This window comes from Parasteatoda tepidariorum, chromosome 11, assembly GCF_982258835.1.
Source record: "Parasteatoda tepidariorum strain Cologne lab strain chromosome 11, Ptep-v5.0, whole genome shotgun sequence".
In the NCBI taxonomy this organism is placed as follows: domain Eukaryota; kingdom Metazoa; phylum Arthropoda; class Arachnida; order Araneae; family Theridiidae; genus Parasteatoda; species Parasteatoda tepidariorum.
In genome coordinates, this window is record NC_141765.1 from 16302809 (window position 1) to 16325671 (window position 22863).

The 22863-nt window shown below is 29.1% G+C and overlaps 1 protein-coding gene across 1 annotated transcript in view; it reads left to right on the top strand.

Moving 5' to 3' along the window:
• Positions 1–1458: 1458 nt before the first annotated feature.
• The window catches only part of Gycbeta100B (guanylate cyclase soluble subunit beta-1-like), a 55903-nt gene continuing 34498 nt past the window's right edge, over positions 1459–22863 (top strand). The window contains exons 1-5 of the mRNA XM_087154650.1: positions 1459–1581; positions 10783–10856; positions 11579–11679; positions 20088–20362; positions 22103–22512. Of these exons, the coding sequence (XP_087010776.1) occupies positions 1579–1581; positions 10783–10856; positions 11579–11679; positions 20088–20362; positions 22103–22512 (863 nt within the window). The 5' untranslated portion in view covers positions 1459–1578. The remainder of the gene's footprint in view (positions 1582–10782; positions 10857–11578; positions 11680–20087; positions 20363–22102; positions 22513–22863) is intronic.

The window sequence follows — 22863 nt, forward strand, 5'->3', positions numbered from 1 at the left end:
TCATTACCAAAGTACGTCGGTAAAAATTACCAGGCTTTTAGTGCTCCCATATAGCCAGAAACACAGTAAACTTTATCATATTCTGATATCTTTGACCATACTTTTTCTTAGTGTAATGTCTGTTACGTTTGGGGAAATAAAGATTATTTCATAATTATTAATACATATTTTTTTAATATTTAGTACTTATTTATTTAGTATAATCAGGTCAAAAATCCAAAACAAATATTATATACGAGTGAACTGAAGCAATTTCAATTCTTTCCCACAAGTTTTAACATATCTAAAAGAATTTTTAGAAATTTTAAAAATTTATTTTTAAAGATATTTTTGCGTTTTTTTAGGTGAAATAATATCAGGTCTATTTTAATTCCCACGTTATGATGCATTCAATCTCGAAAAAGCTCAATTTATTAAAAATATGCATGCATACAAAACTAATTGGTACAGGTTACTTCTCGAAGTAATGAAAACATCTTTTCTGTCAAAAGTAACCAGTTCTAGGCTAATTTAACATTCATTGAAGATCAAAGAAGCATATTGTTCGTTCACAACTTAGCACAATATGTAGGATAAATATATCAATTCATTTTGCAAATTAAGAAAATTTCAAAGATGAATAACTGTTTCTCTTGGATATAAATAACTGCAACTAAGTGCAAATTTGAAGAATTATTCTTTGGAAGATTTTACCCTTAAAGCAGAAAAAGACACCCATGTCTCATGCTGTGTTTCATAATCATAAATTATTAAAATGCTAAATAGAATATGTTTCCCTTATTTTGTACAAATTAATGCAAAATAATGCCCCCCTCCCCCCCAAAAAAATAATTTGTGAAGCAACTTTAATAAAAATTCTGTGTGAAAGGGATTTAAATGTTTTTTACCTTACAATTCAAAATTTTCTCAATCGTTGTTAAATTTAATAATAAAAATAATTAATTTCATAAAAAAATTTTTACATGGAACTATCTTTTAGTAAGTTAGTTTTATTTATCCTTAGAAAATTACATTTTACTTATTAAACGAAAATATATACAAGCTTGTATAAATTAAATAATTAATATAAGTAACTTGGATTAAACCTAGTTGCATTTTCATCACATAATCATAACCTAGTTGCATTTTAAATATTTTCGTCACCCTATTCATCACACGTAATGACAAAATAAAAAAAGCTATTTTTGGAATAAACCTATCAATATTAAGTTGTAAAATGAAGTGGTTGAGTTTATTTTTTATTTCCAACACGCATGTTCCCAAAAATTACCGCCTAATCTACAAAATTTTTCCATTAATCTTTTAATTCCCAAATTCATATTCTCAAAATTTAGAATGAAAAAGAAATTATGACTTTCTTTCAAATTTAAATTGCAAACAAGTACATATTATATTCAGTAGATGTCGCTAGTTACTGAAGATCAATGGGAGGAATAGCAAGAGAAGTACCAGCATCCCAAAACGAAAATTTCGCGCCTAGAAGATCATCAGTAGAGACCAGTTTTCTTCAGGAAAAGTCCAACGTACCATCTTCAGCTCCCGGAAGATCTTCGAAAGAACTTAGGACAGCTCGCAAGCATGGTAGGTTATTTATGTTCTCTAAGATATTTCTACATTTTTACATCGTTGAAACATGAAGTTTTTATAATTTCCTTTTACATGAATTTCAAAATATTAACAGAAGATTCATATTATACTATTTATTTAAACATTATTGAATGTCAAAATTGTAAGTTTTGTTTTTCTTAACTAAAAATTCTAAATAGTATACTATTTGTTCATCTGATATTTTAAATGTATCCTTTTTATAATGTAATAAGATATTTGATATCTTATCATTTTTCGCTTTTTAATAAAGAATAATTCCTAAAAAATGAAGAAAAAATTCGCAAAAAATTTCTTAAATGCATGCGTTGGCTTCATAATTAAAATATTATTTACTTATAAATAGAAAAACTATTGAATATTTACATTTTTAAGAAATAGAATGACAATGGAAAGCGTGTATATTATAAAACTGTACTGGTTAATCTTCAAAAATATTGATATAAAAGTAATTTTGATATACTTTATTTGAATTTTCAAGTTATATTCCATATTTTTATAATGATGCATCGGTATTTTGTAAGTAATTAAGTGTGTTGTATTATAATATAATAAGTAATTATGTGTGAAACAGCTTGTCATTCAATAAAACTTTAAACCATTAATCGTATTTAAAACACAGTGACATGAATAGTATTTAAAATACAGCGACGTGATATTTAAAAATACAGGAACATGACAGCTAAATGATTTTAAAAATATAAAACCCAAAATATGGTATAACTCTGTTTATTTTCTAGCATTGTTTTGTATTTTAGAATAGATAAAAGCAAATTTAGAGAAATAATATACTTTAAGAAAAGCTTCTCAATTTATTCATTCGACAAAAGCATAACAAACGAGAACTCTTAGTTTTTAAACATTTTAACAAATATGATTTTTAAGACTTAAACCCTTGCTTAGAGAATAGATTTCTTTTTTCTTTCTAGTAAGTTAGGGGTGCTATTAAACTTCCAGATGCATAATTTTTGTAAAAAATATATTTGGTTTCGAAATAAAACTCTTATTCAAATTCGTACAAAAATATACAGATAGAATATTTTCCTTCCTTAAATGGTTTTGGTTGAAGTATTTTGTTTTACGATTTTTAGATAGAAAAATTCAATAATTTAAAGTAATTCAATTAAATTTTACCTTTAGTTTAAAAAATTACGAAATACATATTTAAATTTAATTTTAATTATTTATTATTTTTATTATTTATAATTTTTACTATTTTTATTATTTAAGCACTGTTATTTGGAAAACATTTTTTTATGTTGATTACTGTGCGAGATACAATTCCTTTAACTTCAATTTAATAAATTTTAATAACGCATTAAGCATTACACTTTTGATATTTTAAATTTAGATTGATATGTTTTTTAAAACCTTTTAAAACCAAACTCAATATTTAGCAACAAAAATACAAAATGCAAGAAAGGAATAATGAAAAAAAAATATTATTTGTTTTCAATTTTTGTTTCATTTGTTATCATTTGCGTATAGCATTTTACATCATTTGCAACGGGTCTGGTTAAAAATTGAATCTCGCTTCTGCTAAATGCTGGTAAAATAAAATTATTTTTGTTTAATGTATCTTAAAAAAATTTCTGCAAAAATTTTCAAAATACTTATGGAAAATATTTTAAAATGAAAGGCTGCAGAAATATACATGAAGAAAGTCTATATGAATCATAGAATTTTAAAAGAACATTTTTATGAAAAATATATATTGAATATGTACGGAAATATCAGCAGCTTATATTTATAGTAAAATTGCTATTAGTGAAGATTTTGAAGTCAATATAAATGGTTTATAAACCATATTTAAATTTAAAAAATAGAATAAAATTGTGAATTTAGTAAAATATATTAAGTTTATTGTTCAAAACACATCCACTGTCACTCATTAGTCACATTTGAGAGCTGTCCCTATTCATGGTTTCATACGTTATTAAGAAAAGTAATAATTTTAATAAATATTTTTTTATTCAGAATATATTTAAGATACTGAATATAAAACATTAAATATGAACATTATTAAAAAAATTTAATATTTTTTTAAATTTGAAATTAAATGAGTCTAAAAAAAATTTAAGAGCCTCAGAAAAGAAGAAACCGTACACTGAGAAAAAAAGTATGGTTGAAATAATGGTACAATTTATCGAGTTTCTGGGTCTGTGGGAAAATCAAGAAGCTCGATAATTTTTACCGAAGTGCTTTGGTAAGGATTTTAGTAAAACTAATAAGAGAATATGATTTCATAATACAAGATAGAATTTATTAAATGTGGTAAAATTTTATAATTTTATCATGATACCTTAAAGCCTGGCATAAAAACTATTTATTCGGTTAAATTTACTTTTCAGTTTTGTATTTTTTACTAATTATGTGGTAATGAAAACTATAATTTTGAAAACCAAAATTTCCGGTAAACCGTAATCATATGAATAGAAAAATTACTAAGTAAATGGTTTAAACACCGTATATTTTAGTTTTATTAACCAGAATTATGTTTTTATTTTTCAAAATTGCCAGTACCATACAAGACGGCAATTTTACTAGAATTTTTTTTCTCCGTGTACAATGAATTCTCCTAAATGACATTCAATACATTGTTGCCGCTCATGAATCTCTTTTCAAGTAGACATCTTGTTTTGTATGACAAAAACAAATGTATACTTTGCATTTTACTATAATTACTCTTTCATTTAATTATTTCTAATCTAACTTTTTTATTTTAATTACATTTTACTTATTTCTCTCCTTTTCACTATGTTTCTAAGAAATGTTTGTTATGAGTAGAAATCAACACGTCATGTAAGTAGACCAACAGAATTCGCAAACTTTAATCATAAAATAAATCATGACTTTTATTTTTAACTTTCCTAATTAATATCAAAATTTTTATACCAACTTTCGAAATACAATCTCGAATACAAGCAACATTCGAAATACATACGATATTCGTTTTAAATACTTTGGTATCTTAAGCATAGAAAATTGTCTTGTCTACAGACAAACCCCACAAAAACGGCACTGGCGCTCACTTTCCGACTAGCTAGACCTCTCCACTTTTAACTGGAGCTCTTTGGCAAATGATAACACAATTTAACTTGTCTTCTAAACACGCTTTAGTGCTCTCTTGAGGCCAATTACAATTTATCGATAATCATAATTTCATGCTGCCTTCGAATAATAATGTGATTAAATGTCAACTAGAACTCTGTGTCTGGTGATGGCATACGTTACAATAGTTTCCTAAAGTCTAAAATATAAATTAATCTACAAGTAGGATTAATCATCAATTAAAATGCCAACTACTTTCCGACTAACTAATTTGCTCAAATTTCAATTGTAGCTCTGTGGCTGATGACAATACAAGTTACAATAATTACTAAAATTTCAAAAACAAACTTCAATTTTGTTTCGATATTTTCTGACATACGCAGACAAATGGACACAGATCTAAAAATAAGAAAGTAATTGAAAAAAATAAAATAAAAAGCCCATTAATCTAACTCTTGTTCCGAACTGGAAAAAAAGCAATGCTAAATATACAAATCTAATATGATGTCCAAATTCATTTAATTTGTGAGTCCAACAGACTTAAAAAAATGTAGCATCGAGGAAAACACTTTTTAAAGTCTTTTGAACCCACTTGCTGGATTGTGAGGGACTTCTTAAAAATTCAAAATTTGAGTACTCCACTATTCTTCCTGTTCTTAGACTTTTGAGTTTTAATATTTTAAGGTATTAGGGCACCTTTTCAAGGAAATGAAAGAGATTTTTCCAAAATCTCAGAATGACCTATCCCCTAAAAGTAGTAGCACATTTGCACGATAATGTGATTCAAGGTACCGACAATATGATTCAATGTTAAAACTAAATTTTTACATCATTTAAAAATAGCAATTTACAAAATTTGATTGAAATTATTCGAATAGTTCCTGGAAAATCAAATTTTAAAAATAAAACTTTTTTCGCAATTCGATTGCTTAGGAACTTCTTCAATTCAAAATCTCCTAATTCTGCATTTTGACATTTAAAATTGCATTCTTTAAAACAGTAAAAATTGTATACTTCGCAATTCCGAAGTTTTTTGACTATAAGAAACATTTGCTAAAAATTATATTTTCCAATTCGCTTAAAAAGTTTCCAAGGTATAGTGGAATTCGCAAAAAGTAAAATTAACATAAAAAAGATCCAAACTTTGGACCGCTCTTCTGATCAAACTATTGGGAGCATATTTCACAGATTGCGGCTACTCTTATATTTTGTGAGTCAGAAATCCAAATCCATCAAAAAAAGGGTTTATTTATTCAGAGAAAGTGCGTTTTTCTGTCTAATTTCGTAACTTAAAATATCATCTACAGTAATTAATTAACATATTTGAGATCACCTTTTCGAACCATTAAAATTGAATCCTAGAACGCAAAGATCATATCATTAGATAAGAAATCATTCAGGGTGGTCCGTTTATTTTTTGCATACTGTATGCCTTTTGCTGCTGTTGCTTCTATTGTCACTTGTTTCTAATAATACCAATGCCAGCAAGCTTGTTTGGCGAAACAAAACAAATTTAAGGCAGAGGAGGCGTTTCTTATTTATCAGTGGCTTCATCTAAGGCCAAAAATACGAGTTCAGCCATACACATGTCACACCCGTTTATAGGGGGGCTCAATCAATGCCATCCATAGATCGTAATTTTGACCTGAACCAGAGAACGATCAATATCCCATTCAGAATCTCCAGAGGTATGATTTGTTATGAGAATGTGGAGGACTTTGTGACCAGACAGACTTAATGTGTACCGGTCACCATTTACTACACGGCGAGTTTCTGTCGGCGGGGATTGAACTCACGGCCCCTTGGATATAGGCCCAATACCCTAACAACAAGGCTATCCCAACCGTATGTCTTTTAATTAAGAAGAGCTAACTTTCAAAAACGACTGTATATTCTTTTATTTTCCTGTTTTCGACAAAAAATATGAAGTATAATAAGACAGTTTCTACTCAAAATTATAAATATTATATTTAGAAACAGAGGTTTTAAAGTAACTTTACACCTTACTTCGTGAATGCTAGAAATGAGTTCGCAATTTTTTTTAAAAACTTATTCGGAAAAGATAAGTTTTCTCTTTTCCTCTCTTACTTTCAACAAATGTTTGAGCCTCTCAAATATTTATTTTAAAAGCATTCATCAAAAAGTAAATGTCTTTGTGAACTTCTTTCATTTTAATCTCATTTCTTAAAAAATGAATGGATTACATTTAAAATACACTTTGTCAATATGTTATAACGATCATTTTCATGTTCCAAAGTAAAAAGTAAATTAAAGTGACTCTGGAGTTAATGAGAAGGTAAGCTCTTTATGTACATACAATATTTTCCTTGCAGAAAAAGACTAAATTAACGCTTCAAAGTTGTAATTAACGTGGATGTTTAACTTTTCTAATATACCTTAACTACTTTTAAAGCATTTTAAGTGCATTCAGCAGACAGGTATTGAGACTTCTCTTAAAAGTAACTAAATTTGACTTTGATAAGGTCTATACACTCATTTTAACAAGTTAGTTTGAATAAAATATATTATGACCTGGTGGAAAATTGTATTTCTAATTAAAATCACTATTACAAAGATAAGGTATATAATTCCCTGCGTGATTTAAATCAAATGAAAATGAAGGAACACTTAACATAGGATTTATTTCAGAACAAAACTTTAAAAACTTACGACTTTGAGATTTGACTACTTCATTAAAAATCAAACTCATATCATTTTTTAATTTTTTTCATAAAATGCTTTGAATATTTTGCATTTGGAATTATACACAAAATAACAAAACATTCACAAATTCCTGTGAAAATTATGATTGCATGTAGCTTAAAATATTTCAGAACACTGTTAATTTTTCATTCGTAATTTTTTTTAATTAAGAATCATGATTTAGTTTGGGAAGTGAGCAAAAACCTATATCCCTTGATATATTTTTAATATATTGGATATTAACACACAAAGTTGCAATTTTATACACAAAATAACAAAAAATTTACATAATTATGATTGCGTGTAGCTTAAAACATTTCAGAACATCGTTAATTTTTCATTCGTAACTTTTTTTAATTAAGAATTATGATTTAGTCTGGAAAAGGAACAAAAACCTATATCCCTTGATATATTTTTAATATATTGATATTAATCCGCAGAGTTGAAATTTTAAAAGTTCTTAGTTAATAATAGGAAGCTAATTAATAGCAATTGTAAATAATCATCATATAAGGTACTATCCATTTATAATCAATTTCAACCAGAATTTCTACCACTTCTACCACGAAAACTGCATTAGTTAATTCTAGAGAACAACCCTTCTGCTTAAGTCTACCGTGAATGTAACACTAAATATAAAAGTAAATATTAAGATGTAATGCGAAGTACTAAAATATTTTTAAAAATAACTTTATAAGATTTCAAGAAAAAAATTTTAAAATTATATTTACTCAAACATCGATTGAATGCAGAATAATTATTAAAAAACAAGCACTTCTCTTGATTTTTCGAAAAACTAATTTCAAGTCAAAAAAAGAGCACAAATGTATTGTCACTGAAAAAATTTATCTCAGACATATATTTGAAAAGAAATCATGCGAGTTTATGGTACCATTCTTATACCCATTTCTTAAAATACCAGTAAACAGAATGAATTATGCTTTATTTTTTAAAATAATTTGCTAGCGGAAATGTCTTATTTTTTAAAAAAAATAATTTATATGGCAATCAGTAAGTTTTAGTTATAATTCAAAGCAAAGAAAAAAAAGAATGTCACAATAAATAACATTCAGATTATTACGTGCTAACATATAACCTTGATGGTTTAAGTTGTTAAATTTAAATACAAACAGTTATATAAGTTGCAAAATCAGACATAAAGACGTACTTTCTCTGAATAAAAATAAACTGCCTCAAATTATTAAAGTACAAGAGGGGGCTGTCGCAATCTACAAAATATGATCCAAGAATTTAGTCATAAGAGCAATACAAAGCTTAGGCAATTTTTATTTCTTCTTTTCAAATTTCAGCACTTGTCTGGAATAAATTTTGCGAATCAAACCATTTTTTTAATCAAAACTACTTTATCAAAAGTAAATTCATTGAAAATAAAAATTCTTAAGATTTAAAATATCTATTACTTGATTTTTTTTTCTAATTGTTAGATATACAAATTTTTGCTCAATCTTAGGTATCTCATTTTTGATGGCAAAATTTAGATCTTGAGCTGAGTAGTTTTTAAGAAAGAAAAATTTAAAAGTATCATAGTTTTATTTTGAGCACTGTACAATAGAAATTCACAAATATAATGTTCATTAATGCATTTCGTTTTGAATATTCCTATCGCAGCTTGCTTTTTAACCCCTTTAAAACCGGCAGAAATAAGCGCTTCCCCAGGCCCGCATACTGAAAGAATATACTTACTAAAGAGTACGTATATGTATTAATAAGAGATGTAATACCAGAGTACCGTATTGAGATCACATTTGCGTGATCTTGGGCAGATAGAGTCAGAAAGTCTCGTTTTGTATATAATACCTTGGGCCGCTAGAGTCAGATAGGCCCATTTATATATTATAGTTTTGGCCATGAAGGGAGAATCACGCTATCGTGTGTATATGTGATCATGGTCCCGAAAGGGTTAAAAAAGTTACAAAGCGACGAGTACATTTAAGCACGTTTTAAATAACAGCCAAAGTATTAGGCTGCTTTTGATATTAAACAACGAACATATTTAAAAACTAGAATACTATTGTTTAAATTAAGAAAGTAATTTCAACATTTTCGGCTCTAAACAAGCAGTAACATACGCAAGGTAGAGAAATTTATACAGATGTGGTACTCTTATTTCATAGTTAAGGTAAAAATTATTTCAGATATTTATTTCTTCAAAATCAAGGAAATAAAATTATGTACTATTAAAATACTTAATAAGAAGCAATAGCCAATAACGGAAAGATTTTGTAAAACTTAGAATTTAAGCTCACATTTTATTAGGGCGAAATGTAAGGTTTTTGCAGAGAATCAGTTAATTTCTTTTTTTCAAAAAAAAAGGGGCCGCACAAAACTGGTGTTTCATTTAAAGTTTTTAAACCAATTAAATTCCTTACACTTGGCTGAATGCTAACGGTCAACTTGTAATTTGAAGTATTATTTTGAAAAAAAAGTATTTTTAAAAATTAGTAAATTAGAAGCAAGTGCCAATATAAAAAACTTTTAAGGCATCAATATATTTATAAAAGTAGTATTCTTTAAACAATTTTATACATAGAACTCATAAAAAAAGTATTGTTAAAACAACGGGAATATGGTAAAATTTACAGAGCTTCTGGCTCTATCGTAATATTAAAAAGCTCGATAATTTTAACCGAAGTTCTTTGGTAATGATTTTGGTTAAAATAAACAATAAAATATGGTTTTATAATGTGTGATAAAATTTGCTAAATGTGATAAAATTTAGTAATTTTTATCATGATACCTTAAAGATGGCATTTATTCGGTTAAATTTACTTTTTAGTAATGTTTAGTAAAATTTACTTTTTACTAAATGAGTGTTAATAAGAACTATAATTTTTGAAAGCCAGAATTTCTGGTAAGTCTTTATTATATGAACGGAAAAATTACTAAGTGAATAGATTAAAAACCGTATATTTTGGTTTTTTTTAACCAAAATTAAAGGGGTTTTTTACCAGAAATGTCAAAAAGATTTATTAAAAATCCATTTTTACTCTAAGAAAAGTGACATATCCCATGACTGCTTATTTTTATTTATTTTTATTTGGAAAGTCAAAATAATTATTTTTTTTTTAAATGGAAAAGTTAAAAGTAATATATATTAAATTAAAGATAAGATTAAAATAATTAAAAAGTAAGTTAGAAGTATAGATATGTTACGATTGATTCAGCTTCAAAAAATAAATGTGTAACGATTTACATTTTTTTAGAGGTTAACTTTTTTAATGATCTAAACCTCAACTTACCATAATGTAACAAATTTAACTCATAAATTAGTTAATTTTTAGTTTCATTTTGATCATCATTACTCGGCTAGCAGATTAATTCATTTTCTATACTTAACTTCCTTATTTTTAACTTTCATTAACTACAGTTTACTGATAATAACTAATTTGCATTTTTTTATAGTATGGATTCGTCAATCATGCTCTTGAACTTCTTATTACACGCAACTTTGGGGAAGAAATGTGGGAAACCATTAAGTGAGTATTAGTTCCAATAAAAAAAGCTTATTTCAATTTTTCGACTTTTGAAATTATATTTGAATCAATAAAAGAAATTCTATACAAAAAATCTTTTGAAAATCTTAATATCAAATTAAATTTCCAATTAAAACAATATTTGTTTAAAGAAAATTAATCTAGATTAAGAAAAACTTTCTTTTTACTATGCAATTCCAAAATTTTTATCATGATGCCATAGAGCATGGCATAAAAACCATTTACTCGATTAAACTAACTTTTCTATTTTGTATTTTTTACCAACTGCGTGATAAAAGGAACTCTAATTTTGAAAACCAGTATTTCTGGTAAACTGTTACCATATGTACGGAAAAAGTTTTACATAAATAGTTTAATATTTTGGCTTTATTAACCAGAATTGTTGCGGGATTTTTTTTTACCAGAAATATCCTTCCCTTGCAATACGGTAATTTGACCAGAATTTTTTCTCAGTGAATCATAACTTAAAAAACGTTTTTTTTCCTTGTTTTTTTAAAAAACTTTTTTCGTGAAAAGAACTTTTAAAAAAAATACTTTATTTGAAAAAAAAACTTTTTATTTTAAAGTAATTTATTTAAAGTTTCAAATAAAAGAAATTAGTGCAAAAATTCAAAATATATGCTTAGTAAATATAGTTTTAAAAAAATTTCTTTTTACTTAAATTTCTTTATAATATAAATTTTAGCAACATATTTATATTTCAGGAAAGAGGCAGAGATAGTGATGGAAGGACAGTTTTTGGTGAGATTAATTTATGAAGATGATATCACTTACAGTATTGTTTTTGCTGCTCAAAAATGTCTTGGTGAGTCTTCAAAATATTTAGATATATTTTTTGCACAAATAACTGTTTAATGCAGTATGTCAATCCAGAAAAGCAAGAAAGGGAATGTTTATTGAACACAAGAAATATTGAATTATCGTGGTTTGTCAATTAACAAGGCTGGAGACGCATAACACGATAAAGGAAGATATTAATCAACATTTCATTTTATCACCACCCTTCAATAGCAGACAAAATTTTTGAGTTTTTGCCAACCAATGTACGACTCCATAGCCTTGTAATTTCGAACACAATTCAGAAGACAAAGAAACATTGGGAGAGGTTTGCCGTATTGGAGGACTTTCTTAAATGAAGCTAATCCGCATTTACGTTACATGAAGAGGAAAACCACGAAAATCTCCCTATATATAAACTGCTCTTTTTTCTATCTCCAAATTTAACTTAAATTACAGAAGTAAAACTATAGCAGGTTTAATATAGTTCCAATTTCTTTTAGCTACTCTTTTTGCATTTAAAAAAATTGAAAATAAGGGGATTTTAGTGTCCTACACCAGCATTGCTCCTCCTCTCCTCCCCTTGTAAATAACAATAAACAAATTACAAATCCCTTACCCTTAAGGTGCTTTCGTAATATTTGAATGGACACAAATCAAATATTTAGTTAAGTTTCAGTTTGGAAATTTTATTTTATATCCGTCGTTTAACAGCTACCCAATTTTGGGCTTACGACAACTAATGTTCAATTCCGTAGCCTTGTAATTTTGAACCCAAAACAGAAGACAAGGGAACTCCTGAATCAAGTATTGGGAGAAATTTGCTTTCGTGGGGGATTTTTTGATGGGAATAACCCGCATTTTCGTTAAATGGAGAGGAAAACCTTAAACGGTTAGCTTATCATTAAGTGGACTCTAACCCATGATCCGTCTACCATGGAGGATACTTTACGTCAGCACTATGGCCGGTGCGAGGTGAGTGCGGAATTCATATCGACCAGCCATCGCTGAGATCCGAATCCAGGTCGCCTCATTGAGTGGCAAGCGCTCTGTCCCCTAAGCCACCACTGCTCATTAACCAACATTTGTGGAATTTTGATATCTTCTTCAATTTTCTATCTAAATTTGCCAATAGATGTTTAGCAGAACCATAGTGGCTCAGGGGATTGAGCGTTCTCCCCATTCTTGATCCAGAAGTTCCCGTGTCTTCTATATTGGGTTCAAAATTACAAGGCAGCGGAGTTGAACATTGGTAGTCGTAAACCCACATTTTTTTTAAATATCCCTATACACAGAAGTAAGTGGGTGACAAGTCTAGCCTTCAGGAGACCACAGTCCTTTGAAAATCAGCTTTAAAACTTCTTTAAAAGAAGACATGGTAGGTATATTGACAGTGGGTCCATCCTTCTTGAAACAAAATTTCAATCTTTCTGAACACGTGAAAAAATTACACTTACTCTCCCATCCTGAGCACCCTTGGCGACAGAATTCTGAGGCTAAGTGGCCTTTTATTTGAAACACACTGTATAGTCACAGTCCTAGAAAAACTGGTTCGATGTTGAAAAATGACATCAATATCTTAAACCTAAAGAGATCATGAAATTGCTACACATCAGCGGCAACTTTAACAACGTGCTGAATATGAACCATTTTTTCTATCAATTTGAACTATAGTATTGTATAATCAAGTTTAAGATGTAAAATAATATGGTTTTACTTAACACCATACTTAAGTGCCAAAAAATGTGAACCATAGTATTGTATAATCAAGTTAGAGATTTAAAAGAATATGATCTATTTAATACCATATTTGAATTGCGGAAAATTTCAACCATCATATTGCTTAATTAAGTTTAAGATGTAAAATAATATGGTTCTTTTTAGCATCATATTTAAGTTCAGAAAATTTGAACACTGATACAGTGTTAAAATAGTACAAAACGCTACTTGCAATAGTGCAAAAGGTTCCACATTATTAACAGTGGGTGTGCCAAACTGTAAGTGAAGCCCATCGAGATTTATTTGACAAAATACGTGAGCATTATTTTAATAAAATTATTAAGGATTTTAATATAATTAAAGATAGTGAAAAAATTTGTTTTTAAATGATTATACATTACAATAATTTCAAGGTATTACTATATTTAAAATATTTACACTGCTAAAATGTTAATACTTAATCAGTTAAGCATGAATTAGTAAAACAAATTATTTATCCTAACTTATAAATTAAAAATTAGTAATTTCAAAGTTTTTACCAAAAACTATATCTAAATTTACGTAAAAAAATATTCTATTCAAAGATATATCACACTAATCCTTTATATTTGAAATTTCAGAAATCCCTTTCGACTCCTAAAAAGGCCTGAAGATAAATTTCATCATTTAAAAGATTTTACAAGTTACTAAACAAATATTTATTATTTATTTATCCAAAAGATAGAGTTACAAAAAAAGTTAAAAAAGTGTAATTGATGGCACTAATAGTGGTATAGTGGCAACTGATTGATTGAAAAAATTGTGTGTATTCAATATCCTATTTATTTTGTCTCACGCGATATTTCGTTTAGGATGAAATTTAATCTTTTCATACATATTTTTGCAGTCATCGCTAAAAAATAAATATTTGTTAGATGATTGCATGCATAGTAAAATTATAAGTTCAAAAAAGATAAATAAACATTCTTGCAAAATGAAAAATTTTATCGCTTTTATTTGATATTACAGTTTGTCACTAACGTAAATAAATGGAAAAATTCCCAAGAAGTTTTGGAATTTCCACTTTGCTTTGACATTTTTTGGCGCATTTTATACTGAATTTTGATTTTAAGATTGGGTTGAAAAAATTATAATCTTCAGACTTAGACATCAAAACAATGTTTGAAACAAAAACAGTTTCTTAACTTGAACAGTTTTTGGGCTCACATTCCATTGTCTTAAATTTTACTGAGATATTATGAAGAGTGCACAATTTCCTTACAAATTTGTTATATTACATATTTAATTAAAAAGTTATTAAATAATGGTAGAGTGAGCTTCAGAAAGAGTACACTGTTAAAAAATAACTGTAATTTCTATAGAAAAAAAGATTTTTCACAGAAAAAACACTGTTTAAAAATATTATACTGATTTTTTTCTGGTTTCAATCGTTACCCGCGAGCTGCAAAAAAATTCCTGTTTCTTTTTTGGTTGTTTTCATACAGATTTTTTCCGTATATTTGATGGTTCAGCTCTGTTTTTCACAAAGCAATTTTCTGTTTCTTACCCCAATCCTAAGCGGGTAGTATCTGTCAGTTAAAATTCTAGTTTTTGCCATGCAATTTTGCTTACCGTAAGATAACTTCATATTTTTTCAAATTATTTTGCCATTATTTTCTATGCTTGATCTAACTTTTTTATGGTTTTGAAGAGCGTATAAATAAATTTAAGATTCTATTTCATTGTCTAAACCAGATTATTATCTGTCTTTAGATATAATTATAAGGGCCAATATAGTTTTATACGTTTTTATACATAAATATGATTTCAATAAGTAAAACTTTTAAGATAAAGGCAGTTGAAGATTTTATTTCATAACCAAATACTAGAACTGCCGTAGCTGAAAGGACAGAACTCTCGCCTCCTCATGAGGAAAACTGGGTCTGGTCCTATGACTTGCCCCGTTGACTGGTTATGAGAATTCTGCTCTCTGCTCACACCGACCACAATGCTGACATAAACTGCTGTTTGTAGAAAATGCAACACCATGAAGGAATCATCAGAATCAAATGAAATTCGCAGCAAATGTCAATTATAGGATATTATGCAAATTAATAAAGTTTCAGAGCCATCGCGCGTGCGTGGCGCGCGCAGCGCCCTCTGAATTGATGCTGAAAGCGTATAAATAAAGTGCTGTAGCGGGACGTTGAAAATAGTCTATGATTATTTGTTAGTGGCAAACGTTTAGTGAGACCTGAGTATGCCTCCACGACGGAAGAATAAGAAATTCAAGCAACTTACGGAGTTTGAACGAGGGAGGATAATCGGCCTTCGAGAAGGAGGATTTTCCTATCGCGCAATAGCAGCTCGTATGCAGCGGAACAGTTCCACAGTGATGCGAGTTTGGAAGCAGTGGACCGACGAGCACCGAACAACTCGAAAAACAGGCACTGGACGACAGAAGGTGACGTCAGAGCGCGATGATCGACACCTGCTCCGCATGGCGGTGAATGATCGCACAGCTTCCTCCAGGCAGCTGGCAGCACATTGGTCTACTGCTACAGGTGTACAATTGTCGGCTTCGTCAATTCGTCGTCGTCTGCTGCGCCGTGGATTGCGTGCAAGGGTGCCATTATACAGGATTCCCCTCACGGCGGATCATCGACGGCTGCGTCGGCAGTGGGCTCTTGAGCACAGAGACTGGCGAGCTGATTGGCACCAAGTTGTCTTTTCAGATGAATCACGCTTCAATTTGTGGACCCATGATGGCCGTGTTCGTGTTAGACGTTATGCCGGTCAACGCTGCCTTCCTGAGTGTATTATTGAACGACATAGTGGTCGAACACCCGGAGTTATGGTCTGGGGTGCGATTTCGTATCATGGACGATCCAATTTGATACGAATTGAGGGTAATCTCAATAGCAACAGATACGTCCGTGAAGTGCTACAGCCCGAAGTCGTTCCTTTCCTTCAAGACATCCCTGGAGCTATCTTTCAGCAGGATAATGCACGCCCACATGTTGCGCGGACTGTTAGAGACTTCTGTTCAGCACAACGCATGCAACTTCTTCCTTGGCCTGCTTATTCGCCGGATATGTCGCCTATTGAGCACGTGTGGGATATGGTTGGTCGGCGTCTCACTCGTGATCCGCGTCCTGCAGTTTCCAAAGACGAACTTTGGTTGCGCATACAAGCGATATGGAATTCTCTTCCTCAAGCAGATATTCAACATCTGTTTGACTCCATGCCACGTCGTATAGCAGCACTTATTGCAGCGCGTGGTGGCTGCACCAAATACTGATTTCGGACGCTTAATTTGTTTCTTTTGTTTTGAAAATTTCATCATTTATTTGTATCAGTACAAGTCGTTTCTGCATTAAATTTCATTTGATTCTGATGATTCTTTCATGGTGTTGCATTTTCTACAAACAGCAGTTTAGTTATTTTATAGGGTTTTTCTTTTGTTATAATGACAGAGTTAATTAAAATAACAGTACTTATTTGCTTCACTTTATCCAAAGATAAATGTTTGCGAAAACCAAATAACTATATGTTAAATGTATAAAATTTGTATAGGTGATAAAATTTGGTATAGCAAAATTTAGTAATTTTAAAATGATACCTTAGAGCAGCAGTTCCTAAATAGTGTTCCCTAGGGTTCCGTTGAAGAGTTAAAAGGGCTCCGAGAGTAAGTTAGTAAGTTACCGAGCTAGTTAGAGAGGAGTTAGTGCTTTTTTTAAACCAGTGATGAATTTTGAAAGATCCGATTATATTCAGATCCAACCAATAATTCATAATTTAATTAATATTTCAGTTAACTTTGTGAAATTATTTCTGGTAAAATGCCAAAGAAATAAAAAAAAGCATTTTTTAAAAGAAAAGAAATATTTCTATTAACACTATATTGAGCAAGGAACAATCATTTATAAAATATTGCATAAGTATTTCCTATCAAGCTTCTCAAATCAGAAGAAAATAATAAAATTCTTTAATAAAGAAATATGTTTCCTTAATAACCGTTTTCAACGTTTATTGCAGTTCTTTTAAGTTTTCGTTTCAAAGTAAACCATAATTCGTTATACTTTATTCATTTTCAGATAATATATATACACTAAAAACATATTCATAGCGAGAATAAATATAGCACAAGAACTGAAAATTTAACTGCCGGACATAAAGCTTTATTTAAGATTATTAACGATAAAACAATGAAAACTCTTCATCTCTCTAATTAAATATTTTAAAAATAGTCTTCTATGGGTAATAGCGTTCACAATTACCTTAGTAAACTTTATTCTTGTAGTCGAAGATCCACCAAAAGAATGGTGATTGTTTAGAGTTCCGCAGCCGAAGAAAATTTGGGAACCGCTGCCTTAGAGCATGGCATAAAAAACATTTATTCGGTTAAATTTACTTTTCAATTTTCTATTTTTTTCTAAATGTCTGGTAATACCAATCATAATTTTTAAAACTAGAATTTCTGGTAAAACGCTGTCGTATAAGCGGAAAACTTACCCAATAATCGGTTTATAAATACCGTATATTTTGTTTGCTTGTTGTTGTTTTTTTCATCAAAATTATGGAGTTTTTTAACAGAAATGTCATTACCATGCAGTAAGGTAATTTTACCAGATTTTTTTGGCCGTGTATATTCCAGTTACACAATAGATTAAATAAATTAAATTTAATTTCATTAAATTTCATTTTTTTAAGTTTTGGATGTTTTTATATGTAGTAAAATTTCATTATTTTGTAACTTTTTATTACTTATCATTTCCTCACTTTTATTGTTTGTTTATTTTTTTATTAATTTAAAAGTTTTTTCTCTATAGTTCATAAATACCGTATATTTTTTTTCATCAAAATTATGTTCTTTTTTAACATGCCATTACCATGCAGTAAGGTAATTTTACCAGATTTTTTTCACCTTGTATATTCCAGTTACACAACTGATCCATATATAATCGATGAAACATTGTCTCAGTTTAGATCGCATTTACTTTACGTAATGCAGAACATTGATAAATAAAAATATAATGTAATAAAATCTACATAAACCATTCCCGCTCTTTTCCATACAATTCAACCCTTAATCCAAATAGGAAAATTCTGTTATAGAATCATGATCTTTATTTAGGATTAAAAAGTAAATTTTAATTTGAGTAAGTCCGTGGAAATGAAGGTAGTGATGAAAAATTAAAACATTCACTGTTTGAGAAAGTTTCATTTTTCCAGTATTTCAAATACTACTATATTTGTCTTCCGGCGTAGAAATATTATACATTCCAAATTTGCTCTGTAACGGCTTACAGCATATAAACATTAGAAATTACACATTGAAGTTAAACATTTAACAGTGGAAGTTTACCTCAAATGTTTGACTTGAAACATCAGCTTAAAAAACATACTGTCTTTTTTGGTGGTTTTAATCTGATATCGTATAGTATTCTAACATAAAGGGTAAAACAATTAAAATACCAGCAATCAAGGGATCAATAACGTCATTTAAAAATTTTCAAAACCCTTTTCAATTATTGGTATTAAAAAATACTTTGAAATCTCTCAAATTATGGGAAGGTTGCGTTTCTATGTTAAAACAAAAATGCGAAACACAATTTAAAGATATCACTGTAAGAATTACAAAAACTGTTCTTTTTTTTATAGAATTTGACAGTAAATAAGTATTGTTGTATCTAAACGCATAACTTAAATTAATACAAGTTTAAATGAGAAACATATATCGCTCTTTGCAAACGCTAGTACGAATGCAAAAAGTTTTATAAATGTTTATAAGATTTTTAAAAGTTGAACCAAAAAGTTAACTGGAAAATCTTACGTATCACTTACGTAAGAGTACAGAAGATAGCTTTGTACAAATTGATCCTTAACACAAATATGTTTAACTAATTTACTTATTTTTAGTAATTTATAGACCAAGAACATGCATAGTTAATTTAATTAATAACAACGAGATAGAAAAACGTAACGCAAATGCAGGTTAGTTCGATCAAAATGTTCTCCTTGATAGTTAGTTCGTTCCATTGCTTGATTCAGGAGCTTCCTTGTCTTTTGGGTTGGGTTTAAAATTACAAAGCTTCGAAATTAAACATTTCTAACCGTAAACGCAAAAACTGGCCTTGCTGCTCAACGCGATTATAAAATGAAATAAAATGTTCGTGCATATTTGAAACTGTACTTTATTTATCAAACGTATCGTAAATGTATGATAATTTTGGGTTTCCTAGTTTCTATTAGTAGAAATTACATACGATAGAGTTCAGAAATGTCTTATTGATTATAATTTATTGATATGAAAACCAACATGGCAAGCTTGACAAGTTAATTGTAAAATGAATGAATTTCTATAACAGCTATTTCTAGACCAATCTTGTTACAATCTTGTTATCTTAACAGCTATTCCAGAATTGGAAAGAGCCTCTGATGGCATACATTAACATATCTGACCATGAGTTCATAAACAATTCTTAATTTTTATGATGTGCCCGATTTCTCCCTTCAAGCTTGTAATTGAATTGAATAAGCCTGAATATTAACTTAAACTTTTCTTACAAAGTTAACAATTGTTTAAACTATTTGGGTATATGATTCCATTTCTTCTCATTTTTACTTCATCACTTCAAGTAGAGTACCCACAAAATGCAGATAAAATTTTTCAAATTCTTACATGTAGTAAATTATGAAGCAATTTTCTTAAAGTTCTCATTGCTTCTACATTAGGAGTTAAAGCAGCAGATATTCTGGAACTCTTTGGACGAGCGTTTTTTGATTTCTGTCAAGAATCCGGATATGATAAAATTCTACAAGTGCTTGGATCATCTCCAAGAGACTTTTTGCAAAATCTGGATGCTCTTCACGATCACTTAGCAACTATTTATCCAGGGATGCGAGCACCATCTTTTCGATGCACAGAACGGCCAGAAGATGGCACCCTTATTCTGCATTATTATTCTGAAAGAGCAGGACTCGAACCTATTGTCATAGGGATTGTAAAAGTAAGACAAAATACTTTGAACTGAAAATATTTTTTACTGAGAAAATGTATGCATTTCAAAAACAATAACGAAAAACATTCATAAGGTCCTCCAATTCGAATTTAGAACATAGCCTAATTTAATCACAGTCCTCAGTCTAATTTAGAACACAAATTGTGTTCTAAATTAGACTAGAAGACTTTCAAAAATGTAAAACGGGAAAACAATTAAAGTTCAAAAACAATTATTTTCTTGGGAAAAGATAAAAATGTTTGTTTTCCTATGATCCTGGTTATAGTTCAAAATTTTTCCGACTAGTGTCGCTGTAAGTGATTTCCGCATTCTTTCTGCTGCGTTTTGGTATATAAAAATTTCGCTTTCCAATCAAGAAATGTGGTTGTGACTAAATAACAACATTCGAAGATATAGTAATATGATTTTTAATCATTAAAAGATTTCGATAATCTGTCATATAATTGTAAAGCAAGAATAGTTTTTTTTACCTTAACCGTTTTCTTGTCATTAAAATTTTAAAAATTATCAGATTAATTTTAGTTAACAGTTACAGTAGTTAATAAAACAGCAAAGATAATGGTAATAGATATTGTGAGACAAAGAAAGTACTATTAAAACTTGTATAAATTCTTGAAAATACTTAGATCGGAACTCAGAAATCTTATATGCTTCTTTTAATTAGTTCTTTTCATAGAAAATATAAGTCTGATTTAGATAACATTTTACTATCTATTTTTTTATTAAATTAGATTATATTAGATATGATTAATTTCTAATAATATTCTAATTTCGTATGTTCAGGGCATCCTTCATCTAACAGTTATAATGGAATGACAAAAATAATGGTATGCGAGATTGTAAGGCAAATTAAGTGCTATTAAATTTTAAATAAATTCTTGAAAATATTTAAATTTGAACTCAAAAATCTGCTTTTATTTCTTTTGTCGAAACTTTCTGTAAATTATATATTAATCTGATGTTAGAAGAATGTTGAGCTTTTAATTACCATCACTAACACGGGCAGAACGCAAAAAGATTCCTTCTAGTTGGCTATTCTAACGCAACGCTAGAAAATAAATTTCAAAATCACTTTTACAAAAAACACGCCAAGTTTAAATAGAAGAAATTTAAGCATAATTAAAAATTTAGTTTAAAACTTAACACCATTTCTGCAAAAAATCTAAGCCAAAAGTAAAACTTTTTTAGTGCCTTTCATGGAGATGGAGCGGAGACATATGCACGGCAACGGCCGGCGTACTGCCACTGATTTCTCGAAAAAATTCCATTTTTCATTAAATTTGCAGTTTTTTTAACAAATTTTAGATGTTTTTATTTGTTGAAAAATTTGTTTATTTTTGTAACTTCTTATAACGTGTCATTTCATTACTTTTATTATTGTTTATTTATTTTTTTTATTTATGTAAAAGTTTTTTTCTCTTTCAATGATAGTTAAAAAATAAAACACATTATTTAGCATAAAATTATGTTATGAAGTTGAAACAAATATGAAAAACCTTACTTTAAAATGATTGCATTTAATTTAGCTGCAAACAAAAATATTTTCTACATTTTATTTTTTAAAAAAATGCATTAAAAGTTAGAATTTTTAGCATCCTTTACGGAAAAATTTGCCACTGCAACATGGCTTGTATGTAGTTTTCTTAGATACTGATAGAACTGAAATTTGAAAACATTACCAAGGAAAAATATGTGATCTTATGTCTTCATGTCTGTTATGTTTTATAGGCTGTGGCATCCAAACTTCACAATACCGAAGTAGATGTGGAAGTTGTCCAAACAAAGGGTCCATTGTGCGACCATGTACAATTCGCTATCAGAGATAGCAATGCATCAAATAAACAATGCGAGCAAGAAGCTGAAGAGCTGGACATTTTGTCTATGGAAAATAAAATAAGTCCTTCGACTTTTTGTAGAGCCTTTCCATTCCATATCATGTTTGATCGTCATCATCTTGTGCGCCAAGTTGGGACATCAGTTGCAAGAGTTTTACCGGCTCTGACTACACCAACTTGTAAAGTTACTCAACTTTTCAAAATGGTCCGCCCACATGTTAGTTTCACTTTCAACAACATTTTAGCCCACATAAATACTGTATTCGTTCTTACAACAGTAGGGAGTGAAAATAGTGATCAAAGGTATGGGGAATAGTTTTCATTAAAATATATTCTGTGTTCACCACCCTTGATGTACATTGCACAATATTGGAAAATTTGGAGTATTTTGAACCATAATATCGTGTTTATTTGCTGAAATATTAATATAGTGTTAAGTTGAAAGATACTATTTTTATCTATTATTACATTATACTAGGCTTCAATTTAAACGGTAACGTGGTTCAATTTGATACCTTATTACGATTTTTATTTTTTATTTTATGACTAACGTTGAAAAACAGACCTTTTTGGGTTTACAGCTATCCATATACAACACTGTAGCCTTGTCTTTGTAATTTTGAACATACACAAGAAGACAAGGGAACTCATGTA